Below are 15152 nucleotides of genomic sequence, written 5' to 3'. Positions count from 1 at the left end.
TAATACTCTTTGCTCTGAAATCTACTTTGCTTGTTATTAACATGGCCACTCCGGCTTTTTTCTGATTACTGTTAACATGGTAAATCTCTTTTCATCCTTTTGCTTTTAACCTATTTGTGTCTTTATACCTAAAATGGATTTATTTTGGGCAGCATATAATTGGGTCTGGCTTTCTATCCAGTCTGACAGCCTGACTTTTAATTGAGTTGTTCAGACAATTTACTTTTTTTCAAGCAATTAATTTCAGCCTACTTCTTTTTTTTTTTTATATCTCCCAAGTTGTTATGATTATTAAACTTTCCAAGAAGAGGCCTTGTTCTCTCTGTTCCTTATAGTCTCCTATTCATTACAGCTCTTTTATTATGGTTCTCCCTCCTCCAGGAACTTGGGATTAGATGGATTGGAGAATTCCTTGAATGTTTTCATGTAGTAGTCACGTCCAGAAGAATCTCTCCTAACCAGGGCTGTCCCAAGACAAGGAGTTCCTCTAGGGGGCGCCAGTTGTGTGACACTTTAGGTTAGACATTTCTCTAGAGAGCTTGAGGACGGTGTGGGAGACTGTGTGTGCAGCACTCAGCCTGTCTCTGTTACCCTAGACAATTCGTGTCTGGCCCTAAGCACGTGTGACCTTCTTAGCATAACCAAACCCGTATAGTTGATTGGACTTGCCTTCCTTAGAAAGCAGTTTAGTGACTGACTGACTATTATTTTCCCACTATGTTTTCATGGCATACTCTCATCCCAAAGCTAAGCAGTTTATCAACTGATTCTCTCTAACTACGTGTCGTACTGTTCCCGCAAGAAGTTCTAGTAAATATGATTTTTTTTTTGTCATCCCATTACATTTTCAGTGATATTCCAGCTCCCCTTGCAGATTGTCACCTAGGCAACTTGAGTATAGGGCCACCACCCTGGCCTAATGGGGCTTCCAAAAGGCACATTAGGAGGCTTACAGTTTGTATCTCTTTCTTCTCTAAAGTCCAAACTCTGTGTGCCTGGCTTCATTATTTCTGTAGACTTCTTCATTGCTACTCCCAGAGGCCACTGGCTTTTCTCTCATGTCTGTTAGAGTTGTTTAGTGATAGCACATGTTTAGAGCAGGGCTACTCAGCCTTGGCCCTATTGAGATTTTGGGCCAGATAATTCTTTCTGGAGGACTTCTCTGTACATTATAGGATATTTAGTAGCATCCTTGCCTTCTACCCACTAGATGCGAGCCCCTTAGCTCCAAGTCTTGACATTTGAAAATGTCTCCAGATATTGCCACATGTCCCTGGGGGACAAAATCACTTCCAGTTAAAAAATACTTGTAAAAGAAAATTGATTCCAAAACTACTTGATTGTGTTCACCGTGTTTGTAAATGATGACCAGCGAATTTCCCTTAATTTCCATATCTTCCTCCCCTCCCTGAATATCTACCCTCTTTAATTTTATTTCCTAAATCTCTTTAGTCTTTTCAATCTCATTTGAAGTCTAAGACAAGAATTTTTGCTGGTCTCCTACATTTATATTTTCAGTGTAATCTTTTCTTTCCTCATGTTCTCATGACTTTGTGTTTGCTTGTTTCATTTTATTTCCACTGTGTTTATTCTGGCATCCTCCAGCTCTCCCTTATCCTCTTACTGGCAGGCTGTCTGTGCTGTCTGTGCTGTCCTTCAGTCTCCTCATCAGCAGCCTGTTACCTCTGAATTCTTTTTTGGTCTGATAGATAATTCTGTATGAATGGGGTTACTGATAACAAATACCTGTCTCCCCTTACCTGTGTGTGTGTGTGTGTGTGTGTGTGTGTGTGTGTGTGTGTGTCTGAGAGAGACTCTGCCTTGTGACATCCTCCTAGAGATTTGTTTTTCCTTTGTCTTCCCCTGTGTGCATATTGTCCTTGAAGTCCAAAGGAAAGAGGTTTTCTCCGTCACACCGGAGCTGGCATTTCTCATTTACTTCAGCACACTCCCTTTTCATTGAGCAGCATTCTCCCACGCCTCTGAACAACTTGGAATGCAAGTGGGGCACATGAGATCACTTGAATTTTCTAGGGAGAACCTAGCCCTGAAAGACTGGAGGTGACTTCTCTGTGGCTGTCTCCTGCAGTGCTGTTTCCTCTCCCGGTTTTTCTTAGTCCTCATTGTGAACCTGAGCGTGCTAATCATAGGGAAGAGTGTTTGATTGTGTCAGACTGGCCTTCTGTGGGAAACATTTTATAGCCTGTTGGAGGGTCCCTTCTGTGACGTTCAAAGCCCTTTTCTTAAATGGAAAGGAGATTGTGTTTTGCCAGATCCTCCCACTCACTCCACAGGTCAAATAATGGATTTAGTAGAAATATGGAAAAATTTAGTCCATTCTTGTGCCAAAAATTGCCCCTATGAAGGCAGCAGTGTAAACAGTATGTGACTAATCCCTTCTTTTAAGGAAAGAGGTTTTATGCAGTTGTTTCCCCTCTGCTTACAAAGACACAGGGGTTTCCACAGCTTCAAGTCTTCGGCTGGCCAGCCATACCCCTAACCTCTGGCCTGTTTTTCTCCATCTTTCTTTACCGTGTGTCACCAGTACACCGCCTATCGAGTGTGTCGCCCTGTGTGGTTACACTTCTACTCCTGTCACCACCAAAACTGCATTGTTGATGCTGCCAGTGACCTACTACCCAACCCAGTGGTCTTTTCTGCTTTATTTCCCTGCTTTTCTGCAGCAGTTTGCAGGTGGTCCTCTGTCCTTTCCTCCTAGAAACTTTCTTCCATTTATCATTTTTGGACCTATCTTATTGTTTTTCTCCCCTTCTGATCTTCCCCCCTGTTTTCTCTTTATGTCCCCACCATTAAGTATGAATATCCTCCAAGACTGTGTGGTTCTATGTTCTTAAACATTTTTGCCTCTGAAGAAGTTGGCCCCTCTTAGGAAATCACTGTTCCTAAACTCGGAGGCTTTCCCTGACTGCTCCCCAGACCTCTGCCCTTCATTTCTATTTCTAAAGCCAACATCATTATCTTCCTCACGGACTGGCGTTTTGTTTCCACTGCCATAACTCGGCATACTTTTTTGCTCTTTTCCCCATGGAAGAACCAAAAATATCCTTCCAGTCAGCCAAGCTTGAAACCTTCATTATTGCTTGACTCCTTTTCTTTTCGTCCCCACCCCTCCCTCATTTAATCCTTCTGGCAGTTACTTCCACCCAGCCATTTCTTGATGTATTCCCTTGAGATGTTGTCTCAAAACTTCATGCTATAGAAGATGAAGATTTAGCTTATATATTTACCTCTTGCTCCTCACTCTTCCTCTCAAAATCATTATTTCCTATTCATAGTTTCTGTCTGCAAAGTCCAAAAGCACATTCAACCTCCATTTCTTCTGTCAACTTGATCTATCAAGGTCGTGAACATTATCTCATGACCCTACATTTTATAAGATGAAGACAGTGGCCCTCTCAGTCTTCCCTCCACTTCTCTTCTTTCTCTTCCAGAATTTTCTGACCTCTTCCAGCTAATTCTGTACACATATATGGACAAAGTTGGTAACCTGGATTGTTTCTGTTAGTTATAGCATTTGCAATATTGTATCTGTGGATGTACCATTCGATGCAAGGCCAAGTATGGGGTGCTTGGGTTTCTCCCTCAGTATGTGTCCGTTGACCATATGCTTCTTGAAGGAGAGTGTTCCTAGCATCAAATATGAATAGATTCTTACTTTTCTACTCCACCAATTGCAAATATCACATGGTCAAGTGTCTCTGACAGCTCAATCATCTTTTCCGTTCTCATGATTCCCTTTTTCCCCCTGGATCATTCTCCCAGAGCTCCCTGTCTTCCTGGTTGCCTGGCAGGCTTCCTTTTATGAGAAACCAGTCTTTATGCTAGGGAACCTGAAATGTCAGAATGAGAGGCCTTACTCTGGGGGAGTAAGTTTTGTGGTTCACCCTAGGTAGTTCCATTCTTTTAGGGAAGAATATTCATTTTTCATTCCCCTGAGGGGGCTAGAAGCCTGGCTTCTGGATGTTCTCTTTGCTAGAGTTGGGGAGAAAATTTCCTTTGTATATAGTCGTGTGTTGCTTAATGATGGGCATATGTTCTCAGAAATGCGACATTAGGTGATTTCATTGTTGGGTGAACACTGTAGAATGTACGCATACAAACCTACATGGTATAGCCTACTACATACCTAGGCTGTATGGTTCTAATCTTATGGGAGCACCATCATATATGTGGTCCATCTTTAACTGAAGTGGTGTTATGCAGCACATGACTATATAGATTTTTTAGGTAAGATACCAATGTTCAGCCCTACTTCTCATAATCACTCTTGGCTTTACTTGGTTGCAGTATCCAGAACCCCTCTGTGTTCTCCTGGGAAGATTGCTTCCTCTGTGCTGAGCTCTTACAGAGTGGGTCTCCAGTGGTGCCCTTAAGCTACTGGTTGCAACCCATTAGGGAGTCATGAAATCGAGTTATGAAATCAATGTAGTGGTTCAAGACTGTCCTTAAAAAAATAGTTTACAGGAGAAAATATCAGTGTCCTGCACATACTAAGGGTAAACATTGTTTTGTAAAACTTGTTAGTTATATAAAATAGACATATATGTAGATGTGTACTCCATCTCCATGTAAAATGTACTTCTTACTGCAGTTAAGTAAAAGAGGTTAGAAAAATGTTTAGTCCAAGACTTCCTTCACACTGCTACAATAGTCAACATTTCTCAGTCCACTTTGAATCTCTTACAAATTTGTTGAAATCTATTTTGTGTGTTTATTAATGGGTAGTACAAAACATTTGATCTCCTGTATGGCACAGGTACTGACCAGTCAGAGATCCAGAGGTCTCAAGCTTGCCAAATGTCAACTCCTCACTTATGAGATTGAGGGTATGTTTTGGGGGGGCCTATTCGAGGGGTAAGGAGGGGCACTAAGGGGCTTGGCACAGCAGCCCTTTATCAGAGCAGAGTATTTCAATGTTTTCATGACTAGGGTGGTTGTATTGTTGTATAATAAACAAATGTCAATGCTGGATTTTTTCTTTATTCCTTACCTATAATTTTAAGGGTGTTTTTGGAGGAAAGGGGAGATATGAGTGCTCAAAAATCATTTAAAACAGAGGCCCTACAGTTTTCATTTTTAATCTAATTTTCTTTTAAACATTTTAGTTTTCCCTTTTTTTAAAAAAAATTATGGTTATAATGCTATCACAAATCTGGTGTTCTCTAGTGATAGTTAAGCCTTTTTTTTCTGAGGTGGGGAAGAGAGGAGAAAATCCCAATTGAAATGAAGGGAGAGAGACTTTTTCTGAAGTATGTGGTAAAAGATAAGGAAAAGAAGAGTTAGAGGATATGTACTTGTAAGACTGAGAGGTGGTCCAAAGTGGAAATAACTGTGATGGAATTAGAGAAAAAGGTAGACAGCAACCATGAAGGAGGAAGGGAGGAAGAGAGAGTGGGATGGTGATTACATTTAATAGGTACTTTTAGAATGAGTGAGTGGATGGTTTCCTCTACTTGCCCCAGGTGGTGTCACTGACGATGGCTTTGCTTTTCTCCATGGGGCCATGATGCAAAGTGGCTTAGGTCTGTTCATGTGTGTCTTTGTGAGCATGTGTGTTTATACCCTTGCACTGGAGAAAAGGGAAGCAGATGAGGAAAGGGGAAGTGCAGTTCTGTGTAGGTCCGTACTTGTAACTTGCAGAATACTTACACTGTAGTAAGAGTTAAGTACTGTTACACTGATGAGTAATTACTCATTACTCATTTCCTTAAGTTAGTGATGGCTGACGGTTGTTACTCAAGTTCTAGATCTGGTACAGCTTGGTCTTATTTGTTTGTTTGTTACCTTTCTGTTATGTTTACGAAAAAGGAACCCATACATACATACATATGCTTTCAGCTCATTTCTTGCTGCCTCCCACTTCCTTGATTCGGAGGGGAGAGAAGGGAGGACCTCACCTAGACGGCAGACCACACAGTCTCATCTGTCTTGATGGGCCATGGTCGGAGTAGGAATTACCTGCAGCAGTCCCACGGTCTCTTGAATGCTGTCCTACCCTCTTCTGAACAGGTACAAGCCTGTACTTCTCTCAGTAGGTTGGAGCAGCATAGTGACAGGGTGACAGCATAGCTGGAGAGCGAGTTGCCCCTGAGATGAGAAGGAGAGCTCCTCCTTTCCATGAGGCTGACATAATAGACTTGTGGTTCTTATCAATCACTACCAGATGTGTCCAGCTGTTTCACTTTCTACTCCATCCCAACCAAACATACTTGAAGTTCAAACCAACACTTACATCATCAAAACAAAAGTGTTTACAATGTTAAGCCTTAGGCTTTTAGTAATTTAGGTCATTGATTTAGTGACAAAGGGAGTGCCCTTCCATGGCATTGTGGCTGGGAAAATCCAGGCCCACGATGGATTTTTCCTAAGCTTTCCTGCAACTGCAGGGTTTAAAGTGATAGATCTAGGCCGCTGACTCGTTCAGAGGGTAGCACCCTTAATCCTAGCCTCTTCTATTCCTTTGTCTCTCACGGACAGAATAGCTCATTCATCAGCCCTAACTAGACTGAATTCAATAGAATGAGTTTATTCCGGATTCTTTTACTGCTTTTTGAGACACTGTGTGATGGTGCATTTGGTGGGTTGACAACTTAACTTTCACACTGAACTGTCATGGTGTCACGTCTTCCTCTTGTTCAGATAAGGGCCAGTCTTGGGGGTTTTGCAGTACCTTACCAGTGTGAGGATAGCCCAGTCAACCATTTTCTTAAGATACAGTGTCGTAGTTTGGAAATATTTGGTTTGGTATAGAGGGCTTTAATTTGTCACAGTTGATAAAATTCAAGATTTTGCCAGAGAGCAGGTTTCCTTCCAAAGGCTCTGTTTGCTGCTAAAATGCTCTGTCCCAAAAATTTTAGTAGTAACTTTGTATTTTCTGTGATTAGTTAGTATACCTTCCTTATATTCTTTATTCTTTATTAGCCTTACTTGGCTAATGATTTCAGTTCTGTTCCTCAAGAAATGATTAAATCTGGGTAAAGGCTTATTATTTTAAAGTATATATTACATGCAGCAGAAGAGAAATGTCACAGAAGATAAAGGATTGGGCCAGGAGGGTGAGAACACAGTAATCACGTTCAGAAGACCCCGGGGGTCTTGACTCTGTTATTGAACAGATAGCGAGACAGTGATGAGTTGTTGTTATTCTTGTTAGCAACTAGTAATTATGAAACATTTAACCTGAAGAGCGCAGTTTGTCTCATGAGATACAGCATAAAATATTTAAAAAATGTTAACAAGAACAAATTGTGTGTTTTCCCCTGTCATCATCGTGATTTATATTTCAAAAGATAGTTAAAATTTTCTTTTTCAGTTTTTGTGTGTTCAGAGTTTTGCAAGTGTTTTTTTCTTAGTCCTGTGTGGCTGAGGTTCTAGGGTACAGATCAGGAAAGTGAGGCTCAGAGAGGCTCAGTGTCTTCCCTCCTAGCATTAGGAAGGCCCCGCTGTACGGGACAGGCTCTAACTGTTTTTGGTTAATTTTGCTTAACTGACCAAGCCGGGAATTTCTTGCATAATCCCCTTATTTTCAGTCCTGTCCAATTATTTATCAGTATATATAAAATCTACCTTTTTTATGTACATACCTGTTCATGCATATGTCTTTTTCTTTTTCTTAAATATAAGTGCTGTTTTGTGTGAAGGCTTATGGTAGCTGTGCTCTGAATCCTCTGATAGAATCCATCTGTGGTGGTCTGTCCATCCTGGCACTGGATAGATGGGCAGAGTCCCTTTTATGTTGGAGGTTTGCAAGGGAGAGCTGTTAGTTCCTTGTATGTGATGAATGGTTGGCTATAGTATTTGAAGGAAAAAAATGAGCCTGCCGTGGAATTTATGCTTCTTCTACGTTTAATTAATGTCTTATTCTTTCCTTCTGAGTTGACTTTTAAAAGTTCATTATTTATTTCTTTGTCCTCACTTTGTTTCTTCCCAGAGTGACACCCCTTTCCTCCCAGAATGTGGTGATTCATCATGGCCAGACCCAGGAATATGTGCTCAAGCCCAAGTATTTTGCAGCCCAGAAGGTGATTTCGGGAGAGCAGTCCACGGAAGGTTCGTTCCCTTTAAGATACGGGCAGGATCAAGTTGCGGCACCTTTTCAGTGTGAGTACGGTCCAGTCAATCATTTTTCTAAGTTACAGTATCATAGTTTGGAAACACTTTGTTCAGGGTTTAGATGGCTTTCATGTGTCACAGTAGATAAAATTTAAGAATCATTTTTTTAAAACCCAAATTCGTTCTTAAAACAACCAGACAGCAGCAGTTTCCTTATTCTGAGGCAAGGCAGCTTTTCTGGATGTTGGAAAAGAATCTGAAGTGACCTGCTTGCAGATCTGTTTCTGCAAGATGGCTGCATTTCTGAGACATACTTGGTCTAATTTTAGATGCAGTTGTATGTCTGACATGTTTACATTGATAAAATATTTTCTTTAGTAAGCTAGCCAGGATTCATTCCTTGTGAAATGTCTGAAATGTCCTGCTTTACTCTCTGAGGTTCACCTACAGTGGACCTTTTTATGTTATAAGGTTCACTTTTTAGTATGTCAAGCAGATGGCATGGCAGATTTTACTCTGAATCTGTAAAGAGCTATTGTATCAATGGCCAGCTTGGTTAATATCTCACTATGTGGGAAGCTCAGGGACAAGCCCTGGCTCAAAGGGTGGGGAATGTGATGATTTGCGGTTTAGGTATTACACAGTGTCTGCTGGCAGCATCTGGAGAAAACGTTCTGGAGTGAGGCGGCAGACCACTCAAAGGCGGGAGCTAGACGCGCACGCTCTTTCCAGCAGCTTCCTGCTCTGTCTCATGTTGACTGATGGCCTGCGCCATAAGTAATGAAAGAGAATGCCAGTGGTGAGGTTGAAAAGGACTGTCTTTCACCACCCAGAGTAGTGCGAATAGCTGAGATAGAATTTTTACTACTGTTTGGCACTTTAGAAGTCTATGTCTGTGTGGATTCCCTGTGCCCACTCCCACCTCCCAGAATCGGTCACTATTCTAAAGTCGATGATTCTTTCCTCAGAATTGGTCTCTTAACAAAAAGTATGTAATATAACGTTTGTATATCCCACTTTTCATCTTTTTAGAAAATTCTGGTCTGTGACCTGAGGCTGGACCCCAGAGTAATAGTTTTACGTGGTTTATTGGGATTATGAGGGAGAATGGAGAAATCATGGAAAGTGTCTCCTTGCCCTTTAGACAACTCTCAAGTCATTTGCAAAACAATAGATGTCTCCATCTCATTTTTAACAATCCTTTAAGCTTAATAGTCTGTTCTGTGTGAATATCCCTGAGTATATAGTATTTTTATAATCTTAATTTAAAAAATTAACCAAAAAGAAGTACTTCTTATTTCCTTGGAGTGTATATGGATCATATATTTTTTAGAAGCTCTCCAAAATTAGAATGAAATGGGAAGAAGGTTTCTGAAAGCCTGCACTTGTACTAAGAGAATTCTGAACTCCATGGAGGTGTCAGGAAAAGATGGTTTGAGAATCTCTGGTATTAAGACTAGAGACTAGACTCTGGTTTTGGTTGGTTGTTGATGATTCGTTATTGGAGTGAAAATTCTCTCTATATGTGATGTGTGTGTGTATGTATATATTTTAAACTCTCAAAACTTTATTGAGCTGTCTTCTGGAAGATGAAATTATATTTTAGAAGACCGTGAAGATAAGTTTCTTATCTGTACTGTCTATAAATCTTCAACCCAACCTGTTTAAATGTAGTTTCTCCACAGTGGAGAGATTAGACTAATTTAGTAATAAATTACTAAATAAATAAATAGTGGAGTAATTTAGACCAGCACATGATCACAATGAGGGAGTTCTCTGCTCAGACCCCCTAAAAGTTGTCCATTGTTTAAAAAGAGGCCAAGGAACTAACTGAAACAGGCATATAGGTAGGACTGGATGGGAGATGTGGATGTTTTTTGCTGAGACTAGAGCTCTACTGAAAGCTGGAGTGCTAATTGGAAAGTTTTAAAAAGAGATAATTTGACAGGACCTTTAAGGATACTAAAATAGAAAATTGAGTAATGTTCATAGCAGCATTATTTATAATAGCCAAAAACTGAAAACAACCAAAATGTCCAACAACTGATGAGTGGATAAACAAAATCTGGTCTATCCTACAAATGGGTTGTTCAGTCGTAAAAAGGAATGAAATACTGATAGATGCCACAACCTTGGAAGAATGAATGAACCTTGAAAGTATACTGAGTGAAAGAATCCAGACACACAGGAATGCAGATCACATATTTTATGATTCCACTTATATGAAATGTCCATACAGACAGAAAGTATATTAGTGGTTTCCAGGGGCTGGGGAGAGGGAGAATGGGGAGTAACTGTTTATGGGCAAGGAGTTTCTTTTGGGCTGATGAAGGTGTTCTGGAATTAGATGCTCATTGTGGTTGCACAAACTTGTGAATATACTAAAAGCAATGTTGTGTTAAAAATAACATAGTAATACTTATAAAATTATTTCCAAACGGGCAGATATAAAAGTTTCAAGGAATGGAGCTCATTGATTCTCTCAGAAGTCCTAAGGGTGGTGTGGGGTGGAGAGGTCTGCTTTGTCCAGTGTCTTCCTTGATAACCTGTGGGAAAGAATTGAGTATGCAAACCCAATTCTGTTGTGCTTGGTTTAGTAGTGTTTTTTTAACCCAGAGGAAGAAAAGTTGAAATGACATGATAACATTTGAAAGGCGCTCTTATAAAAATGGTCAGTTGCGATTATTAGAATAGCACATGTCCAGGAGCAAGCCCAAATAACTCACATGTAAAGAGATTAGTTTGGCACAACCCACTAGAAAAAGACCTTAAAGGTAATAAGTATCCACATCGGACTATCTGCTGTTGTAGTAAAAATATCATGGGATGCTTGATAATGTTAAAACCAGAAAATATTTCTATTATAGCCTATGGTGGAAGGACATTTTTATCATCTGGGTTGTAAGCACTGGATTTTGCTTACTGAGGTATAGCGTGTAGAGTTACTTATAAAGGAAATCTTCAGGGTGAGCAGAAATATCCATGTAACTGAAATGGTTCCCTTGACAACTGGTTTGCAGATTATGCAAACGGTCCTAGAGCTAAAAGACCAGGGAATCTCTGATTCAAATATTCACCTACTTAATCTCTTTTTCTATCATATCACTTTAATATTTGGAAATATTTAGAAATTTAAACTATTCTAAATCAGATTTCTCATTGCTAAGTCCGGTTGTTTTCCCATCAAGGTGGACTTAACTTTAAATAGGTTATATTCTAAAGATGTCTTCTGAAATTTTAGTTCTTTAAATTCAACAAAGCTGAAATTTTAAATGTCAGGAAAGGCAAATGTCGTCTTTTATATACTACCTTCCTAAAGTTTTTAAAACAGATACAAGTTAGGCTTGTAAAAGAATCGCCAATCATCTTCTGATGTCCTGAGATATGAGAGTGATTGATTATTGGCGTTACAAACATATAGTACTGTTAAATTACAGGAAAAGTTAGGACCAGCTGACTTTTTATTTTTACTTTAAGTGTTAAACATAACCTTTCTGCTTAAGTAAGCTGCCACAGTGGTGCAGGAAGCACCTACACGGCTCCCATTAGGCCACCTCTGGTGGGAGAAAACCTTATCCTGTCTACACTGGGACCGTAAGAGACATCTGAGCCTTGGATCCTGTGGTCTGTGCTGACCTCTCCCGGTCCTTGCAGCAGGCTGTGTTCGCATTGACATCAGGAAGGATAAGACATGAAAGCATCTCGGTTTGATGACAAATGGTATATCTCCCCTTGAAAAAAGTAAGTTCCTGTGTCTACAGTGAAGATTTTCTGTGGTCATAGACTGGTATAGCAAAGAAGTTACCAGTAAAACTGTCTGCATCTTCCTGGTTGTGCTGACTGAGAGAAGAGAGTAGTTCTGCAAAGGGTTAGAGGAAACATCCAAGATTTTTGCTTTGGCAAAACAAATCTGAAGGTTAGGAGATAGGCAGTGTTTGGCTTTGACACTTCTGCTTTATGCCAGCCACTTCAAGGAGGTGGGCAAGAACATTGATTAAATGCTATGCGTGCCCAGTGCCAGTTACAGAATCTTCACATGGAGAGTGTATGTGGTGCAGTTCAGAGCACCCACCATGGGATAGAAGTTGGCTTTGGAGTGTGGAAGACCAAATCATCCTCCACTTCCTGACCTTTTGCATAGAGGGGACAAACATTGGCATAGAAACTAGATACAGCCAAATGTACAGATGAGAACATTTGGAGCCAGGTCCTTATGGGAAGGATGAATTGCAATGTGGAGATCTTCAGAGGAGGAACATTTTGGAAGTGTGAGTGAGGAAGAGTCTGTCTGGTCTTGAGAACCACCCTAACCTCTTTTGGATGTTGAAGTTAGGATGTGAGTGATATGAGAGAGATTATGTGGAGAGAGAAAGGAGAGCAGGAGAAATCAAGTGTGCTGTCAACTTAGTTCTCTGAGATGCCCTCTCTGATAGTTACTGATTGGTTGGGAGCCCCATTAGGGCAATGCTTTGTAGATGGACAAAGTTGGCACTTGGAGAGGAAAATTCCACGGAGACACATTCTGTAGCGCTGAAAGCCTTCCCTGCATGGAGACATCCTTTAGCTTGTCATGTGCAAGTAAATGTGTCTTTGGGCTTGGCCCCACACCAATCCAGTGGGTACTAAGTGGCAGTGGAAGTTGTACCAGCCAGAAATGATCTTACAAGAACCTGATGAAAATTAACAAATGATTTAGCATTTGAAAGGATGACTAGGTGTGAAAACAGACTGCTTTAAAGAAGGAATGATGGTAAACCTCTGTGCTTTTTCCTTTTCGAAATCGAGAAGTTCCTGAAGTGGCTTGGTCATCCACACACAATTTTTTGTGGGATCAGGAACATTGAGCCAGTTTCCCAGCCATATGGCAGTGTGGATGTTAGCCCTGAAGATAGCTAGAAGGAAATCACCCACTCTTCAGTAATATCTGGCAGAGTCTTTGTTGGCTTACAGGCCTAGACAGCAAAGCAACAGCATACTGTGTACAAACTGATGATTGAGAGCCTCCTGCTGAAGGTTGCTTAACACCAGGGTGTTGCTGAGGTGATGTCTTTAGGAATCCAGATTCCATCGAAGGACAAGGTGTATTACCGACTGTAGATAAAGTTCCATGTGCGGTCTTGCCATGGCCACTGTGCCTCTGTTGGGGTGCGAGGGTGGGTGGTTATGTTTTATCCAGGAGTTGATCACATCCAAGTCCAGGAAGGTATGTGAATATGAACATTCTCTTCGCCTCCTGAGTGCTCACACACAGTTAAAGATACCTGAGAGGGGCTGGCCCTGTGGCCGAGTGGTTAAAGTTTCGTGCGCTCTGCTTTGGCAGCCTGGGTTCGTGAGTTTGGATCCCAGGTGCAGACCTCCACTCATTAGCCATGTGGAGGCATCCCACATATAAAATAGAGGAAGATTGGCATAGATGTTAGGTCAGGGCTAATCTTCCTCAAGTGAAAAAATTAAAGAGGAAGATTGCCAATAGATGTTAGCTCAGGGCAAATCATCCTCTCACACACACACAAAAAGATAGCTTGGAAATGGTAGACAGGGATTGATTATAAACACTTCTAGGAAGCTTATCCAGCAATATGAAAACAACAGTGGAGGAAAACCTAGAGTGAAGGATTATGTAATCCAAATTCCCCAGTGGGCAGCCTTTCGTGCCAGAGAAAGAGGCTTTAATCCCGAGGGCCCAAGATTTCATAATAAACAAACCAATCCAAGGATGTTTCTGGGTGTTGAGACTGAGTTCAAGATATTGAGAAATAAATACTGTATGGCTCCAGAATATTCTGTGATCAAACTGTGATGTTTGTAGGGAAAAATAACACGAGTGAATTTACAGGTTGCCTGGAGGAAACTACAAAGCAACATTTTGGAAGGAGAAAACCTGCGTTTGAAAAAAGGGATGATTCTTACTCAGTCTTAAGATTTCTCTGCCAGAAACTGAGGGCTTTATTTGATTTTACTTCTGAATGGGAAAATAGTTTCTAGGGAATTAAGACATTATTAGAGTTGAAATGATAGTTTTGATTCAAAATAAACAAGATTATATAAAATACTGCTCATGAAATGTTCTAAAGGGAATTAAAGTAGAATGCTTTGTCTTCTCGTGGGTTAGTCTCCTCACAGAAAGGTCCTCTTAGCATTGAGAATTACTGCCTTGTGGTGCGTCCGTCTGTCCCCACTTTGAGGTAAAGACCTCAGCACCTTTCTTAAATATTTCTATGAGATTTCTTAAAGACTTTGTGTTGTAATTGTCTACGATTTTAGTTCTGCACTATTTTTCAGTATTTACATAGCATTAGTCCCTTGTGAAATTGAAATGTACCGAAACTGAAACCCAGCTGTCCAAGTTCTCGTTTATTCCCATACAAAGGAAATAGAAGTTCCTGCATGGCTGGAGTTAGGAGGAAAACCTTTCTTCCCTAAGAGCTAATTGCAATACGGTTATATGTGAGTAATTGTTCTGACAGGCAAGCATTGAACTGTGTGATATATATGTATGTGGATATATACACACATGTACACATATATATTCAATCACATATACCAGACATTTTTTGGAGCTGCTTACATTATCCATGTAGCAAGTATCTATTTAAAAATATTCTTGTAGCCCTAACTGTGCTTGACAAGTTTGTTCTTTCAAAGCCCCAGTTTTTTAACTAAATGAAAGATTTTAAAAAGGCAGTGGTCGCTCTTGTGAAAAACATCATAGTTATTTAAAAATATCTGTATCCTGGAAACAGATTTAGAAAGCTTTGGAAGAAAGAAAAGCATCATAAAGCAGGTGAGAGGGCGGTGGTTGGCTTTAGTTGACGGCCTCTGGGCTGCTTGGGTGGGATTGTGTGCTCCCCGCCAACGACGCCTGGAAGCACCCGCACCAGGCAGCTGTGTGCCTTGTTTTACTGGACGCCACTTAATGGCTACAGGTGCATCTCGGGATTGCAGCCGCCTGCCTCAGATCCAGCAGAAAGCAGAGCTCTTCCTCCCCCGCGTTCGGCTTACATTCCACGAGAGGCACTGAAGCAGGCCTGTGCTTTGCTTTTGAGGCTTACAGAATAATCCTCTCCCAAAACAAACCC

The 15152-nt window shown here is 40.8% G+C and overlaps 1 protein-coding gene across 15 annotated transcripts in view; it reads left to right on the top strand.

Moving 5' to 3' along the window:
- The window catches only part of LTBP1 (latent transforming growth factor beta binding protein 1), a 382985-nt gene that overhangs the window by 123157 nt on the left and 244676 nt on the right, over nucleotides 1-15152 (top strand). For all 15 annotated transcript variants that reach the window (XM_070574194.1, XM_070574192.1, XM_070574191.1 and 12 more), the window contains exon 4: nucleotides 7952-8121. In XM_070574194.1, the coding sequence (XP_070430295.1) occupies nucleotides 7952-8121 (170 nt within the window). The remainder of the gene's footprint in view (nucleotides 1-7951; nucleotides 8122-15152) is intronic.

Source organism: Equus przewalskii, chromosome 14, assembly GCF_037783145.1.
Source record: "Equus przewalskii isolate Varuska chromosome 14, EquPr2, whole genome shotgun sequence".
NCBI lineage: Eukaryota > Metazoa > Chordata > Mammalia > Perissodactyla > Equidae > Equus > Equus przewalskii.
The sequence above is the reverse complement of the archived record's forward strand: the minus strand, read 5'-3'. Positions and strand labels throughout refer to the sequence as shown.